The sequence below is a fragment of the Fomitopsis serialis genome (assembly GCF_022376445.1).
Source record: "Fomitopsis serialis strain Sig1Antser10 chromosome Unknown B0H18scaffold_8, whole genome shotgun sequence".
In the NCBI taxonomy this organism is placed as follows: Eukaryota; Fungi; Basidiomycota; class Agaricomycetes; order Polyporales; family Fomitopsidaceae; genus Fomitopsis; species Fomitopsis serialis.
In genome coordinates, this window is record NW_025954968.1 from 241,889 (window position 1) to 258,514 (window position 16,626).

The 16,626-nt window shown below is 58.5% G+C and overlaps 6 protein-coding genes across 6 annotated transcripts; 2 read left to right on the forward strand and 4 right to left on the reverse strand.

Annotated features, from left to right (window-relative positions):
* Positions 1-1,691: 1,691 nt before the first annotated feature.
* B0H18DRAFT_643071 (uncharacterized protein) lies at positions 1,692-4,372 on the reverse strand. The gene is made up of 11 exons (XM_048038919.1): positions 4,030-4,372; positions 3,641-3,972; positions 3,276-3,586; positions 3,092-3,222; positions 2,704-3,030; positions 2,537-2,640; positions 2,413-2,486; positions 2,326-2,355; positions 2,175-2,266; positions 2,100-2,114; positions 1,692-2,047 (listed from the first exon to the last, which is right to left on the reverse strand). The coding sequence occupies exons 1-11, from the start codon at positions 4,201-4,203 to the stop codon at positions 1,730-1,732; spliced, it is 1,908 nt and encodes a 635-aa protein (XP_047897796.1). The 5' UTR covers positions 4,204-4,372; the 3' UTR covers positions 1,692-1,729.
* A 1,168-nt stretch (positions 4,373-5,540) lies between these two features.
* On the forward strand, positions 5,541-7,138 carry B0H18DRAFT_870707 (programmed cell death protein 2; the record flags this gene model as incomplete). Its single annotated transcript, XM_048040117.1, has 5 exons — positions 5,541-5,693; positions 5,774-5,943; positions 6,009-6,159; positions 6,210-6,640; positions 6,700-7,138. 5 exons carry the CDS (start codon positions 5,541-5,543, stop codon positions 7,136-7,138), a joined length of 1,344 nt encoding a protein of 447 aa, XP_047897797.1.
* Positions 7,139-7,371: 233 nt separating this feature from the next.
* Positions 7,372-8,634, reverse strand: B0H18DRAFT_1208091 (uncharacterized protein; the record flags this gene model as incomplete). The annotated part of the gene is made up of 4 exons (XM_048036253.1): positions 8,432-8,634; positions 8,287-8,380; positions 7,896-8,218; positions 7,372-7,787 (listed from the first exon to the last, which is right to left on the reverse strand). The coding sequence occupies exons 1-4, from the start codon at positions 8,565-8,567 to the stop codon at positions 7,372-7,374; spliced, it is 969 nt and encodes a 322-aa protein (XP_047897798.1). The 5' UTR covers positions 8,568-8,634.
* A 481-nt stretch (positions 8,635-9,115) lies between these two features.
* On the reverse strand, positions 9,116-10,828 carry B0H18DRAFT_870704 (uncharacterized protein; the record flags this gene model as incomplete). Its single annotated transcript, XM_048040116.1, has 2 exons — positions 9,116-9,323; positions 9,384-10,828. The coding sequence occupies 2 exons, from the start codon at positions 10,826-10,828 to the stop codon at positions 9,116-9,118; spliced, it is 1,653 nt and encodes a 550-aa protein (XP_047897799.1).
* Positions 10,829-11,568: 740 nt separating this feature from the next.
* On the forward strand, positions 11,569-13,615 carry B0H18DRAFT_951933 (triose-phosphate transporter family-domain-containing protein; the record flags this gene model as incomplete). The annotated part of the gene is made up of 2 exons (XM_048042057.1): positions 11,569-12,225; positions 12,305-13,615. 2 exons carry the CDS (start codon positions 11,569-11,571, stop codon positions 13,613-13,615), a joined length of 1,968 nt encoding a protein of 655 aa, XP_047897800.1.
* A 460-nt stretch (positions 13,616-14,075) lies between these two features.
* On the reverse strand, positions 14,076-16,394 carry B0H18DRAFT_983329 (uncharacterized protein). Its single transcript, XM_048044608.1, has 9 exons — positions 16,286-16,394; positions 16,174-16,225; positions 15,830-16,124; positions 15,597-15,806; positions 15,445-15,567; positions 15,354-15,398; positions 14,661-15,318; positions 14,566-14,637; positions 14,076-14,367 (listed from the first exon to the last, which is right to left on the reverse strand). The coding sequence occupies exons 2-9, from the start codon at positions 16,222-16,224 to the stop codon at positions 14,211-14,213; spliced, it is 1,611 nt and encodes a 536-aa protein (XP_047897801.1). The 5' UTR covers position 16,225; positions 16,286-16,394; the 3' UTR covers positions 14,076-14,210.
* Positions 16,395-16,626: the final 232 nt, after the last annotated feature.

The window sequence follows — 16,626 nt, forward strand, 5'->3', positions numbered from 1 at the left end:
CATACGCGCGCCAACCTCGATCTTGTGGTGCTGCAAGCCGCGCTCACGGTTCATACGTATGGCTGGCCCCTGACAGTGACACTACGAAGGTGGTGGCGTCGAACCGTGGCGCTGCCGTACAGCTCTGGCCTTTCACGCTGAACACGCCGTATCGTCGGCTCATCAGTACATCGTGAAATTATGCAGAATGTATGGGGCGGCGGTTAGCCGGGGTCAGCTCGCATTGAATAGAGAGATTTATCTCACATGCCGACGGGCCCCGGCTATCGACGCTCCTTCACCCCCAATTCATTGCCGCCTCCACACTCGCCACTACTCTGCTTTGCTCACAACCTTCTCATGGCGGCCCACGCCACCTCGTCTTACTCTCCTCACCTGGTCAGGCGTCGTATCCGCGCGGCATTGGGCACCGCGAATCGCGACGATAAGCCTGTAGCGGCGATTCGTGACGTTGACAATCCTCATACTCTCGGTTTTCTGCCTACCCTGTGGTGTGCCATGAGAGTGTACATCCTGCCTGGGCCTGTACGGGCATGTGGGAGGAACTACGCTCGAGATCGGATAACCGCCGCAGCGGCAGCCATTGCATCATGAAGGCTATATGCCTTATTTCGTCCCTTTGGTTGTAAGTAGTTCCCTGCATGATACAGTATATCAGTAATAAAGTGAGCATATTTCAGCTTACGACCTCGAACCCGCTTCTCCCTGTCGTTGACGATCCTCCGGTTCAACATATGGGCCCCACACTCAGACTGGCATGCTGGATTGAACCTTTGCTCAACGCTCAGCGCTCAGCACTCACACTGCATCCGCCGGCCTAACTGCCCCCATTCGTCTCCTCCATGATCCCACTCGCCACTACTCTACTTTACTCGATACCTTTCCACGGCCCACCTTGTACTTGACTTCCCCAACCTCGTCAGCCGTCGTATTTGCGCAGCGTGACCGCAGGTACGTTGGATCCGACCTTTGCTCGGCCAGTGACTCATGACCTCTACACTCGCACACAGGCCTACAATGTCTCGGGACGCTCGGTATAGATGTCTCGAAGAATTCTCAAACGAGCGTGTTCAACACGACGCCAATTCTTTCCAACGTGCACCGGCGGAGAACCCACCGGCTCCCTATACGTGTACATGTGTAGCAGATGTCTTTGCGACATGCAAACGGTCGTGGTATTGTCATGCTTGATCTTCGTTTTGAGGGGAGTCTGAGTAGGTATTGAGTCACCAGCCAGTAGTTCTCTTCTGCACATGCTCGATGACAAGACGTGTTATTCGCTGCATCGGATTGTCTGACGCGGATCCGCCAGCCTCCGGCGTACTCTTCCGGAATCCGCGCTACGTATCGGAATCCAAGCACCGTCACCCAATCCGAGCCGCCCTCGCGCCTGGCCGAGCGTCCATTCAGTACGGCGCACCAACCCGCTGTCCTCCTCAGACCTCAGGCCTCAGGCCTCAGACCTCAACCTAAATGCGCGTGTGTGGCTCGTGGTGACGATCATGCAACCTGGCACATGGGCTAGGGCAACGGCAAACAACCGCGTATTGCGGGGATACGGACTCGGAAGGCCCAGGGGGATTGTACGGGGCGTGATGAAGGGCAACGCGATGCAGAAAAAAAAAGTCGATGCCGTGTATTGGAACAGGTGATCGCATCTCTTCGTATTTCGTGGGTTATCACTTCAGGCCTGAAAACGCTGTCTCATTGACCATAACCATGTATGACATCACTCTGCTATGTACACCCAGACCTCCCTGTTCCTATTCCTGCTATTCTCTTGCTTTATTTCGAGGCATTGTGTTCCATTGAACGTAATCGACTGTCTCGGGGCTCCCAAACCTATCATGCCCGCTTTCCGCAAACTATCCATGGAAGGCACCTCTACTTCTGCCAGCCGCTTGTTTAGGGTCGAATTGTTTGAAACGAGCCACATGAGTTGCATTGGGCCGAAGTCGGCTGTAAGCGGAGTGTTTCTTGCGGTCCTAAGGGCTATGCCCATAGCCAGTATTGATATCACAGTAGACACTCCGAGGCCAACTGCAACCTAGATGAGCCGTCGATGAGCTTTTGGCTACTGGCAAGTTATATGTACTAACCTGTGCAACATTGATCTACGCCACGTATACATGCGTTAACAAGATTGTCATTAGTAGGGGAAATTAGTCACGCGCCTTGAGGTGGAACATTGCTCTTGATCCTCGGGCGTTGCCAGAAAGAACGGTCACGATACCATCCTGGGCTTTGGCGCCAACCAAGTGGGCAGCTACGAAGTTGCACATAAGTCAGTATGTCTGAGACTCTGGCGACATGGGGGCTTCATACCGGACCAGTATGCAGTAGCTGTCATACTGCCTGAGGTTGGGCGAGCCAATGAGTTTTATTGCACGGCAAAAGCCGCAAGAAACGTACTCAATGCTTCTTCGAAGGCCGACAGGCTGACTGTCCCGTTTCTACCTGGGTTTCCAAGTATGATATCCATATATCTGGACTCGATCATTCAGCTTCGCCTCATTTGCTACACATCGAAACATACTCGGCCGATTGCGCACCTTCCTCGAAGGAAAGCGCTGATGATTCATCGGCACCGAGCGGCCCATAGCCACTCATTAACCCCGCGCCAGTCAGTATGTAAGCCCACTTCCATCCAGTGAGCATGTGGTGGGATATCATGAGCGATCAAGGCAAACTCATGCAACGTACCGAATCGACCTCAGGATCTGTGATCGTTTGACCAGTATCACTTTGTAGAGCCGGCTCCCAGGTGGCGCAAATGGACGACCTCTGCGTCTCTGTTGAATTGAGATCCACGGGTTGCCTTGTGACAGCATCTATGGTGATGACACTCTTTTCCCACTCCAGAGTACATCCTATTAGTTGGATTGGGGTGCTCGTGTTTCCTTCATGTTCACGATGATTGAATAGGAGCCCCAGGTAACAAGGGCTGAGCATAGTACCTTTGACCTGCGACACAGATTGACCTTGACTATCTAACACATTTACGGTTGTCCAGAACAGCGCACTTCGACCCTGTGTTGAATCAGTTTATCACAGCCTAAAGGGTGGCTCAATATTCACACGAAGCACTCACCAAGGGTATCGTGACTGCTGACCATAAGCCACCGACGTCCTGCTCCTGCTGTTGGTTGTAGTCATATGCAGTCACATACTGCAGATCCATCATAGCTCCGGTCGGCGCGGTAGGTTTGGACAACCAGTTAGCTAGGTCCGACATTAGCATGAAATGCATTATACGACAAGGCAACGGGCCGCACTCCAGTTATCAAACCCAAAAGTAAAATTGTAGCGATCATATACAGCGCTCACCAGGGTATAAATACCTGGCAAGCCCAGCGTGCGGGACTCTGCATCCTGGGTTGTTGCATTAGGGATGCATCCACAAGTGACGTTAGCCGTAGTGGCGTTGACGTAGACCTCCGCGAGACCAGTTTGTAGGCCAATAATATCGTATATCGTGCTGTTGGCGAGTCCAATAGTTGACAATATATACTGGCCAGAAGCTGCAATTGGGAGGAACGAAACCGCATCGGCCCACAGCTCGCCGGTTGATAGCATTGGATTAGATCTGGGTGAATTGTCATCAGGTAGGAAGGGGGAGCTAGTGAACACTTGCACGCACGACGATATGTTCGAATAGTTTGATATATTCAAAGATGGCATACCCAGAGTCACTGGGACCATTTCTGGGTCGGTCTGATTAAATGGCTGCATGGCGAACAGCGAGGGCGTTGTGATGTGCAAAGTGGAAATGCAGACGAGGTATGCGGTTACTTCGACTATCCCCAGGACATATGATGGGGATGAGACTTGTCTCCACATGTTCAGTATCGCGGCGCCCAGCCCCGTCCACGCGCTTGTGACATCCTGCACGGATGTTAAAGTGTGTCGTTCTGTAAATAGACTGCGCAGCGCCAGACACTGCGTGAGCAGAACAAGCAATGCGGTGTATGGCTGTCGGTGAATGTGATGTCAATAACGACCCAAGAGGTATAGCTAAATTCTGCTCACAATGATAATGGCTTGTGACACAAGTGATGTGTAGGTTGGCATTGATGCGGCCAGTTGAGAAGACATGACGAACGAGTATTCAGCTCGGCGGGCCCAGACGCACAGGAGGACAACGTGTGCGGCGACGAGAAGAGCATGAAGAAGTAAGCATACAGGACCAATGAGCTTCCGCATACCGCGTATATCAGCTGACGATGAGGAGGACGACGAAGAGAACAAAGAGGATTTGAATACATCTGTTTCCCACTGCGCTCCCTATACTTATGAATGTACCATCTCGCATGCGATGCAGTTCGTGGCATTTGTTTGATGATCTGACAGAGGCGAAGAGGTAGTCATAAGGTTCGCTTCCGGATCTATGCGTGAGATGTTGGCCATTGGTACCTGCCGGAAGCGTCAGTTGAGCTTGATCAGTGCTGGACGACACCGACCGGACGCCCGGAGCAAGTTCTGCCATTCCAGTAAGCATTTCATTGTTGTATCTGTCATAACATCACTCATCAGGCTGCGTATCGCAGGAAGATGGTGGGCGTTAGATACGCCCCTTCACTGAGATGCATTCGGCTGGCAAGTACGTACTGATACGAATGACAACGCCTCGGGCTGTCCTCCGAATGATAACGGCCACTTCGACGACTGGTGACCAATTAGTGACTCTGCACGAGTGGAATTTGTTGTGTTTCTTTCTCCCTGCTGAGCCGAATTTCGAAGCAGAGCAAGCCTCGCCTGGCAACGGCCAAGATCCAACCCGTTGTCCTCGATCATACCGCCGCTGCCGCGGCCGCCCTCCCACTCAGGGTGCGAACGTAGACAGCGGGCTTCTCACACAGGCCCTCGGATGTGTATCCGTCACCACTACTCCGGCGTGCGCCCACTCAGAAGCCAAAGGCCTAATACACGGTGTCCCTGCAAGCTGATCTACTATTATAAGATCGAGTCGTCCAGGAGTCGTCAGCTACTAGCCAAACCGCTGCCCGACCGCCGAACATCGAATATGACTCACCGTTTTGTTATATCGCACCAGCATATTCTAGCTTCGCGATATTGTGTGATAGAGGGCTACAGTGACACCAGTTAAGAGGAACTTGGAGAGAGGTAGTAATAGTTCAATGATGTGTAAAGCGGCTTGCCACAATGCGTAGTACGTCGGATACCGATCACATCTACTGTAAATAAGATCACAAGTATGCCGAATTTGGGCCGAAGCTATCTCAACGCTTCAAATTGATCCACTGCAACAGTCTGCAACAGTTGCACCTGGGCTTGTCACTCGCCACCGTCCTTCCGCAAGGCCTCAAGGCCTCATACACGGAGGTAGTTAAATCGTACAATATATCTCAGGAATATAACTCTGATCTCAACGATTACTAGTAGTAAGTGAACACCGACAGCCACGTCCGAGACTCCGAGTCGACCGTGTCTCAATTTCGCTGCCGCGATTCGACTTGAAGTTGCGCTGTTTGTTCTGGGGCATCGGACTCACACTTCGCCTTGCTTTTGGACGCAGAACTATGCCTCCAAAGAATGACGATGACTGGTCGGACTCCGACGATGACGACCTCTCCGATATCGAGACAAACGTTCAACTCGGCCTCTCAGACGGACCGATCGAGACATCCGAGGACCTGCGTGATGCGCGCGTATCGCGACTAGGCGGCCATGCTGTACGCACCTCCCGTCATGTATATCACCCTCACATCCCAATACTTGGTTCCTCCCTCTTTGCATCGGTCGATGCGTACAGGTGTTCCTCAGCTCGCCACCACCGCCTGCGACCTCCGCTCAATGCAAAACCTGCGGCGAACCCATGTCTTTGCTCGCGCAAGTTTGGTGTCCCCTCGAGGAGAGCCCGAATGATCGCGCGCTGTATGTGTGGGGATGCGGGCGAGGAGCATGCCAGAAGAAGGACGGCAGGTGAGTACGCTGTGCGTCTCTCACTGTGTTACCCCCACCATGTGTTCATCGTACTTGTTCCTCAGCGTGAGAGCATGGAGACAGCTGAGGTACAACACAAAGTACGCGGAGAAGCTAGCAAAGAAGGCCGAGAGACAGAAGGCAAAGGAGGAATCGGAGCGCAAAACCGCCGAAGAGGCTGCTCGTCGTAGCCTGCCGAAGGCGAACCCTTTCTCGGTAAATTCTGAGGCACTCTCCACGCCGCTTCATCTGAAAATTATGCTTAGATGAAGTCAACTGCTGCATCAAACCCCTTCGACCTGGGATCCCAAGTATTCGGGAATACACCAACACCAACAGAGCCGAATGATGCTTCCTCCCCATCCGAAGAGGCTGTCAGTGACGAGGAGGACGTTGAAGAACCCCACGAAGACGCAGATCTTGCTGCCCGCCTGGCAAGCACCACGCTCGACGATTCGAAATGGACGGAAACGCCCGCGTACGGCGCGCTCTACCTATCCACCACGGCGGAATACCTTCCACCGGCGAAGAAGGTCAAGGTGCCCAAGGGTGCCGAGGTTGACGAGGACGACGAGGGCACAGGAAAAGGCAAGGACGGAGGCTGGGCGCTGGAAGGCTACGAGAACTCGATTGAAGTCGATCATGCATTCGAGCGCTTCACCAAGCGAGTAGGCTACGAAGGCGGACAATGCATACGGTACGTTTTCGCCTGCCTGCCTGCCATCTTGGCCTCAACGCCATATCTCACGGTGCTAGATATGAGCTGGGAGGGACGCCACTCCCATTCGCGAGCGATGCCGTGTTCGACAAGCTCTTCCCCGCACCGATCGGCCCTCCTCTCCCCGTCACTAAACCGGACTTCATGGTCGTCCCCGTTCAGAAGCGTACCTACACGCCCGCATCAATCCCGGCGTGCCCTCACTGTGGCGGCCCACGCGCATTCGAGTGTCAGCTCATGCCAAACCTCATCAACGTCCTCCGCGCGTCGACGAAGACGGGCGAGGGGAAGAAAAAGCTGAGCGATGAGGAGCGGCGGCAGCAGGTGATGAAGGAGCTCAAAGGCGAGGGTGCGGAGGGAAGGGTAGGCATGGAGTGGGGGACGTGTATGGTGTTCTCGTGTCAGAAGGACTGCTCGGACGAAGCCGCTCGAGGATGTTGGCGCGAGGAGCTCGTCCTCGTGCAGTGGGATGACTAGCCGGAGTGTATGATCCAATTACAGTCAGTCAGATCGTGTAGCGAAACATCATGTAGCGGTAGCCCAATCCACAAAAATGACAATTGTCATGATCCCGTTGCACTGCAAGCTACACGCCAGTTGGGAGCCGCACTAAGACAGGGTATATGTTCACTCTAGACGATACATAACGATCTCAAAGCATTCAAGAAAAATCAGCACAGTAGGACAAGAGATGCGCACACTCGCAAGTGTCAGCCCTTCGCGCCCACAGTCGTGGCGGCAACTCGCCGGCGCTTATTCCCTCTCCGGATCTCCATGAGGTCATGCTCGACATCCTGGTCCTTGACCGTGTTCAGCAGCATCAGGCTCTTCCCAAGCCCTCCCAAGGCCTGCGCCTCGCGGCCACCTCCCCTCGCCCTCCGCTTCCCGTTTCCTACGGCTGCCGCTCCCGCCCCGTACGCGTACCCGGAGGTGTGGCTGAGGTGCGTCGATGTGAGCGGGAGCGGGAAGGGCGAGGGGAGCTCGTCGACGGCGAGCGAGTGCGGATTGAGGAACGGCCCGGAGGTTATGGGCCCTGCGGGGATCGCCCCGAGGGAGCCTGCGCCGGGGCGGCGGCGGAGAGCGGCGTGGAGGGTGGCGAGGTCCCGCCGCCGAGTTTGTTGCGCAGCTTGCGGGTGTTATGCGTGCGCGACTGCGAGTCGAGCCCGGTCTCTGCGTCGCGACCGTCGGGTGAGCATCCAGACGTAGAGGTCAGCAGACTGAGGTAGACACGCACCCGCCGCCGGCCCGTCGCTCTCCTTCTCCTCCCTCGCCCGCCGCCGCCGCTCCTCGATGCCCTCCAACAAGCGCTCGCGGATGCGCTCCCGGCCCTTCTGCCACTCCTCCTCGACCCGCTCGCGCTCCTCGTCGTACGCGGTCTGGATGACCTCCACCCCGTGCTTCTCCTGGAACACGAGCTGCGCGAGCAGGGCGGAGCGCTCGAGCGAGAGGGGGTACAGCCGCAGGTTGTACGCGGGCAGCGTGTCGGGGTGCATCGAGAGCTGTATGGAGGCGTGGTGCAGCTCCCCGATCAGCTCTGCGTAGTGCCGCCCGACTATCCTGGTGGGGTGGATGGGTGGACGGGGTTGGCGGGGTGTTCACGCCTGAGGGGGGCACGGGAGACTCACTCGTCGCGGCGGTCGTTCAGCTCCCTTCCAACCACTTTCCCGACCATCTCTTTCCGCCTCTTGTCTTTCTTCGCTGGGTCGTCGACCCCGTTTCCTTCCACAACCATCAGTGCAAAGAATTTGTGACAGCGTACAGAGCGCATACCATGTATCCGACTCGGCCCCGCCGCAGGCTGGTGCTGGTACGAAGTGCCCACCTCCACGACCTCCGCGCTCGCCGCCGTGCGCGACTTGTGCTGGGCGGGGTACGGAATCGCAAACGCCCCTAGTTGCGGGGGCATCTCTACAGAGTGGGGCGGAGTGTGTGCAGCTGGCTGGAGAGGTGGCTGGATGTGCGGCAGAGCGGCGAGCCTCGTTCTGTGGACGCCCCCCCGCGAAGGCGGACACAGATCGAGCGTGCAGATCTGCACACGTGCACCGCGAGCGCGTCGCGTCTCTGGCGTCTAATTTGCCTTCGTGCTCGTTGGCCCGGTCCGCGTCCGGTGCGACTGACCAGCTTCGCCGTAGAGGATCAGTACTCAGTAGCAAACCCCATTCTCGAATCGCGCATGATGATGAGCGTTCTGCGCCGATATCGCAATAGAATTTACTACTCGTGTCTGTGAGCAAGTACAGCGTATATATATAAGAGCTGGGAGTCCATGTATGTATGCGACGGTCTGCGTATCATATCGTATCGTACTTTCATTCTGCACAGAACATCATTACACGTCACAACAAACAGAGACAACATTCAGAGATCAACGAAACCCAGAGAGAGAGATCAAACGACGAAAACCCACGTATACGGATCTAATATCAGGCTCTAACGGACCGCACACCTTAGGCCTCAGTCACCGAGCGCGCTGACGCTTCCCGTGCTTGAAGCTAAAGCGAACTCGTGTCGGGCCGGGTCGTACGCATGCGCCCAGTCTTTCATGAACGGACGGTACCCTCCACCGATGGACCTCGGGCCGCCAGCAAGGCTGGTGCGAATGGAATGCGGGTTGCCGAAGGCGGGCGCAGGCGGGTTCCACAGGCTCTGCGCGCGATTGGGCCTACTAAGGGGGTACGAAGTCAGCTACCATACGTATACATGAACAGGAGGAACAACGCACTTGCTGCCCAACGTCGGGCGCATCGACAGCTGCGCGAAGCTGCTGGGGAAGAGCGGGTGCCCAGGACCGCGTTCCGCAAGCGCGTCATATGGCGTGTCACTGTCCTTGTCGTGGAACGAGTGCGAGCGGGGGATCGACATCGGGCTGATGGCGGGGCTGCCCAACGGCATCGGCGAGGGCGACCCTGCCGGGCTCGCAGGATAGACCGTCCCGGGCGACGCGGGGCTCGTCAAGAAGCGCAAACCGTGTACCTCCGGGTCGAGCGTGTCGCTCGCCACGGCGCTCTCGGCATCCTCATCGTCCTCGTCCTCCTCGCGCACCTCGCAGAGTTCGTGCGTTGTGTGCGGGTCGAGTGCGGACGACGTCGGCGGGTGGTCGTGGCTCTGCGCGAGGACGGGCTCGATCAGGATCATCTCGTCGCCCTCGAGATTCGGCGAGGCGGGATTCACGGCGAAGGACGGGCTGGGCGACTCGATGACTGCGGAGGACTGCTCGCCTTCGCTCTCGATGGAAGTGGTATCGGCCTCTGGCTCGACAATCAACGGCAAATCTTCCTCCTCTACGTCGAGCTCGTGCGGGACGCCGAGTGCGCCCTTGATGCGCTCCCATATGAGCTCACTCTTGGATATGATGCACGCGCGCGCCTTCATGACCCACTGTACGTCATCCACGGCGTCCCGGTCGACATTCTTCAGCCAGAACTCGAGATCGGCATATGTCCATTCCACGGGGTCCTTCGTCAAACTCTCCACAGACTCGGCGCCATGCGGCTTGCGCGAGTCGGCGGGGTAGGTCTGGGCGAGGAGGGCGAAAAGCTTGGCGGACGGAGGCGTACACATCAACTGGGACACCTCGAAGGGTCTGTCGACGAAGGGGACGAAGACTGAATCCGGGAGGGGCGTAAACGAGACCGGGGAAGGGGTCCCAGCTGAGACCGGACTCCCACTCCCAGGGGCAATGGCTGGACGCGGGTTGCAGGAAACGCGCGCGACGTCGACGAGCTGCTCCGGCGAGAGCTTGTTTGCGTGGGCCATGGAGCCGGAGTAGCGGCGGGAGATGGAGCCGGGGGAGTGAGGGCGCGCGCGCGGGGACGCAGTCGGGCTGCCGTCCCTGGGCGGGCCATCTTTACTGGCAGGGGTGAAAGACGAGAAGGCAAAGCTCATGCGGCCGGTCTCGCCCTTGCCGCTGGAGGACGTAGAGCTGATTGAGGCGTTGCTGCCGACGCGGCGGTGTCTGCGCTGGTTGTTGCTGTCCTCGTCCTCCTTGGGGACGCGGACGATGGTGAGCCGGCTGGAAGTCGCCCTGGAGGGGTTGTTGTTGATGCCGTTGTGGGCGCCCCAGGGGTCGGAGGCGGCGACGGAGCCTCTGCGGGCAGAGAGCCGGCGAGAGCGGGTGGGGCTGAGGGAAGGGCTGCTGGAGGGCGACGCGTCGGAGAGGCTACTCATGGCGGGCGAGGATCAGCTTCCGGATGGCGGGGCCCCACGGGGATGTTGTACGCGAACAGGTCGGGATAGTGGATCAGGGGGACGGACGCAGTTGCTGGAGGAAGGAGGAGGGGTGGCTGGGAGGCTGGGGGCTGGCGGGTTATAAGGGGAAGGGCGTTGCAGTTGGGACGGAAAGGGGAGGAGGGGCGCATTTCCGCGAGTGGAGGCCAGATGGAGACGATGGAATGGTGTAGATCGATAGCCACCGTACGTACGTCAAGAATGGTCATTCCCCAGCCAGATCCAGTCCCCCGGCCCAGACCATCCCCGCGACCAGCCACTCTGCCCCAGCCAGGCCCCGGATATCCCAGCACCTGATGCCCCGCCACGCGTACCGACTCCTAATACGCAACCATTACGCTCGAGTCCATCAATCGCCCGCGGCAGCAGTACGAACAGATGCGAGACGCGTCGTCAAAGAGACTCGCGACACTGCCCGCTGCGAGGAGCGCATATTGAGCGGCGGGGACGGTTGGTGGGACGACTCAGAGCATACTGCGAACATTCGCAGGGCGCGCCCACAAACAAAGGACAACAGCAACGCCACAGCCTCGGGCGATGAGCGCGGCGGTCTGGTAGCACAGCAGCTCTGCGTAGCAAGTGCCCTGCGTACATTCCCCACAGCCCTCTGCGGCCTCTAATTGCCTCTGTGGATGCCCCTGCTCGTGCAACCCTCGCCCTAGAGTCGGATCACCCACGACATGGACCGGCAGCGACACTCCGCCTGGGCCCCGCCCCCACAGCGGCCCACCGGCACTCCTGGATGGAAGACTTTTGACTCGTATGAAAAGCCTCACACCGCGAGGACGGCCAGCTGGCTGGCCAGTCTCACTCCCGGTTCAGCAAGGGTTTCCTTCGCTTCTGGCAAGCACCCTTGGGAGAGCTTGGACTCGCTGCATGGCAACACCTCAATCCGTCTCCGCAACTTCAAGCGCACCGTCCTCCGCCGCTTCTCGTCCTGGACTCAGAATGGCCTCTCAAGACCAGGTTCCCTGCGCTCGAACTCGTCGTCCATCGCGCCCGCCGTATCCCCGACCCTCATCCCCTCCGTCTCCACCGTGCAGTTCGTCCTCCTCTGCGCGCTCTGGTATGCCACCTCCGCCCTCTCGTCCAACACGGGCAAGGTCATCATGACCGAGTTCCGCTACCCGATCACCCTCACCTTCGTGCAGTTTGGTTTCGTCGCCGGGTACTGCCTCCTCTTCATGAGTCCCGCTGTTCGCTTCTCGAATTTCCGGAGTCCGACAAGGGCCATATTCGACAGCACGGTGCCCATGGGTCTCTTCCAGGTCGGGGGGCACATATTCTCTAGCATGGCAATATCTAGGATACCTGTCAGCACGGTGCACACAATCAAGGTCAGTGATAGAGCCGTTCTTTCGCTATTTCTTAGCGTGTTGCATTGTCAGAATTTCCTGCTCACTCGAATGGTTGTAGGCCCTATCTCCTCTCTTCACCGTGGCAGCTTACGCTCTGCTGTTCGGTGTGCGATACTCGGCGAAGACCTACGTCTCTCTTCTGCCGCTGACAATCGGCGTCATCTTGGCCTGCAGCTCTGACATGTCACTCTCGAACGCTATGGGCCTCCTCTGCTCGTTCGGGTCCGCACTAATCTTCGTCAGCTCCAACATCTTCTTTAAGAAGGTCATGCCCTCCAACAGCACCGTCTCCTCGCACAAGCTCGACAAGCTCAACCTCCTGTTCTACTCGTCTGGCATGGCCTTCGTGCTGATGATCCCCATCTGGATGTACTATGACCTCCCCGCGCTGCTCACGCTGTTCAACGACCCTTCGCACGTCGCGCACCCCTCGCACGGGCACGGGCACCACTCCGTCGCCTTCGCCTTCTTCGCGAACGGCACCGTGCACTTCGCGCAGAACATCATCGCCTTCGTCCTCCTCGCGCAGACGTCGCCAGTCACGTACAGCATCGCCTCGCTCATCAAGCGCGTCGCCGTCATCTGCATCGCGATCGTCTGGTTCGCCCAGCCCGTGCACGCCCTCCAGGCCGGCGGCATCGCGCTCACCTTCGCCGGCCTCTACATGTACAACCAGGCCAAGGCGACGTCGAACAGGGCGAGCGTTCCATGCGCCGCGTCGCCGCCGCGCGCAATCTCGAGCTCCCCAGCACCCGCTCGGAGCTCCTCTCCCCCGCGCCCACGCCGCCCCCGGCGCCGCGGTCAACACCCCGTCGGGATCACCTCTGGGTTCGGCCGGCCCCGCGTCGCGCCCACCGCCTCGGCCCGCCGTTCGCGCCCCACCACGCGCCCCCGCACATCCGCATCCGCATCCGCAGACGTACGCCAGCCCGCGCCGGCACTGGCGCCCCACCAGCCCGTCCCGTCGTACTCGCAGACGCACCAGACGCCGAACCTGCGCATCAAGGTCACGCCCGCGCCCACGGACGAGAAGCCCGGTGTGCAGGGCTCGCCGTACGAGCTATACCCCTCGCCGCCGCCCTCGCTCGACTCGCCGCCGCGGGCACGGACAACGCCGCGCCGTGGCCGCAGCCCCAGACGCAACCGCACCGCACCCGCACCCGCAGATGCAGCGCAGAGGCTCGATGGCGACAGGCCACGGCCCCCCGCGGCACCACGAGCCCGCGCCCGCGCGGAGGGCGACCGTCGTCGCATGACCGACCAGCACGATCTCGGACCCCGCGAACGGGCAAGCCTCCGAGGCTCGTTCAGACAGTCGCATACTTATCTCTACGTCGATCCATGGACCGCCCATATAGACTTTACGTAGACCGCATACCACCACGACCGCGCGACGACCCACAGGACCCAGAGACGACCACGCCTTTCTCTTCACCCTTGCCCTGCGCGCCCGCAGACGGAGATGGAGCGCTCCCTCCCCCGCTCGAGGGCGCGCGCTGCGTTCCTTTTGGTTTCCATCTCTAGATGCTTGTGCGGCAGAGCGGACTGTAAATTTATTCGTCGTGCGGATTCTCGTGTTCTCCCATCTCTTGCTTACGCTTACGGTACTCGAACATCTTCTTTCGACTAGTCTTGAGATGTTACACTCATCTCGGTTTTTCCTCATCTATGTATGCGACGGCTTCTTGTCCTCGCGAACGAATAAGTGGAGGGACATGACGGACATTCCGTGCACAGGCACACTCCGCTGTATCTGAATGAAACGTGTGCAAATCTACAGAGAAATACACTACTGGATACAGCAGAATCCTAGATGCGTTAATAGCTACATCGTCGATCCGGAACCCAGAGGAGAAACTACAGTAAGTATGGAAGACAAACAAGATCCTGGTCAAAGGAATATGCAAGAGGTCGTATAGGATATGCGTCACGGAACATAAGAAAATGATGTGTTGGATGGGACGTCAGGATCGCCACGCGTTTCTGCCGCTGATGACGAGGCCGCCATCGTATTTGCGGACAACCCAGCCGTCCTCTTCCAGCGCGCTCCTGACGGCGGACCCAGACGCCGATGCCGTTCGCGAGTGCATCCCCCGCCCGGTGATATCCGCAGGGGTTTCGCTGAGGGAAACGCGTCAGGACGACAACACGTCTCAACGAAGCTGTCCACTGACCCTGAGTTGATCCGAATCGCGTAGCACGTCTCTCACTATCTGGACGGCCTCCACGACTGTGTGCCGTGTAGGTCACGGTGTCCCGTGTGTAGAAGATAACCTAGCCAGGATCAGCACCGCCAAGGAGTGAACACCACAAACCCACCGTTTCGCCTGGACCATCTCTCTCGCCGCATCCAGCTGCTCCTTCCTCGCCTGCTGCTGGAGCTCGCGCGCCCTCTCCGCATAATAAAGCGCGACCTCCCTCCGTGCGTCTTCGCGTTCCCCGTCTGCCACGCGCGCCCCGCCTTCCTCAGCATCTCCTGCCGCTCCGCCATCAAGCCGCGCGCGCGCCTCGTGTGGTTCCACTTCACCGCGAGCTCGCCGACGTCGCCCTTGCCACCCTTCCCCAGCCCGTTCCCGCTCCCGCGCACTTCTTGCGGTACGCAGGGATGGACGCCGCGAGCGGGTGCGGCCCCGTGGGCTGCCGCTGCGGGATGGTCTTCCAGACATTCGGGGCGGCGTCGAGTTGCGCTTCTGGAGGTGGCTGACGGGCGAGGTGGCGCGCCCGCGTGGGGGAGGGCCGACGGCGGGGGACCGGTTGGGAGTTGTACCGAGCGGGACTGACGACGTTCGGGGCGGGGGAGGCGGGCTGGCGCAGGTGAGTGGTACACGCCCCAGTCATACTCGCCTGAAGTGGAGTCGTGCTCGAGCTCTCGGAGGAGCCATACGAGGTCTATGGCGCGGTCCGGTTGCCCGTGCGTCGCCTTCAAGGCGAGTTGCCCGTCCTCCATGACTTGGTCGCGCTCCTCCACTTTCAGCTCGACGTACTCGGGGGACGCGCGGAGGACGTCGAACATGGCGAACAGCATGGAAGTATGTTCGGAGTGCATGTCCGGCTCTGATTGTGACGACGAAGCTGCAGGGAGGACGCGATGTTGCGGAGCACTGCACGCAGCGCCTTGGCCGGCGAGGATATTCGGGAGAGTGGAAGGCAGACTGGAAGTATGCAGCGGAGTAGGATGGTATGAGGTTGGAGAGGTACGAGCAACAGATGATAGCTGAGTCCACGGGTCGGGCGGAGCAGCGCGGGGCGAAGCTGGTGACGGTCGCTCGTGCTGCTTCTGACGAATATCCACAAGAGTGAATGTGGTTCCGCGCTTCTGCTCTTCTTGGTGGGCTGTGGCGACGGTGTACTTGGCTTCTTGCGTTTGCCATCTACAGTGATCCAGTCTGCCTCGTCTATCTCTTCGCCTTCCAAGCCATCCAGTCCGCGCTCCTCGAGCTCTCGTACGTACTCACTAGAGAGCAGGCCCTCCACAACGGACTCCATGTCAAGGGATTCAGTGTCATCCGCATTACTAAGTGCACTCCGGAGCTTGGAAGTTGGTACATGAGGAAATGCCGCTTGAAGGAACCTAAAGGCGAACTGAACGAGTGCTGACTCGAAGAGTCGGAAGTAGAGCTCGAGGCGGTGTTGCTGGACTGGGGCGAGAAAAGGTCGTGCGAGCTGGTAGTGTCGTCGGTGATCGAATAGGATGAGATTTGGACATTGGAGAGCTGTTCGGATAGGATGTCTTCATCGACGAGCTCCTTCTCTGCCTGGGCCGCCAGTTGGGAGAGGACGTCTCGGAGAGGCTGGATCTGGTCATTCGCGGTAGAAAGGTCGTAGTCTGCGATGATCGCTGCAATGAGGGAACTATCCAGGGGAGGAGAGAATTCGGCCTAGGCCGGGTTGGTTCGTGGAGGGTGTTCGGACGACAATACGGCCTACCTGGAGGGCGTCGAAAAGAGACGATTGCTGCCAGTGCTTCTCGGACGGCATGCTGTATGTCGGCTTGTCGGGTGAGTGCTGGTAGAGAAATAGACTGTTGCGGGTTGCTGACCTTGCGGATGCGCTCTTTATGGGTCGAGCAAGAGGCTGGCGCAGCGGCTGGCTGAGACGGTCGGGAGTAAGCACAGTCCACCAGTAGAATGACCAAGCCGCCGCCTGCTAGCCGCATTTTCTCCCAATTAGGCAACTCTGCCTTGAATTTGAACTGCACTTTGAATTCACCGCCATGCCAAGCCAGAGCCTATCGACTGTCATCTTGTCTAACAGAGTGTGCTCGCCCGTGAATTATTAGGTACAGTCGCGTGAAACATCGTGGAACACACCAATGAACCTGCTCGACGACTCAGACGACTCGCAAGGCAGCACCTATCTGGACACTTCCGTATGTTTGCG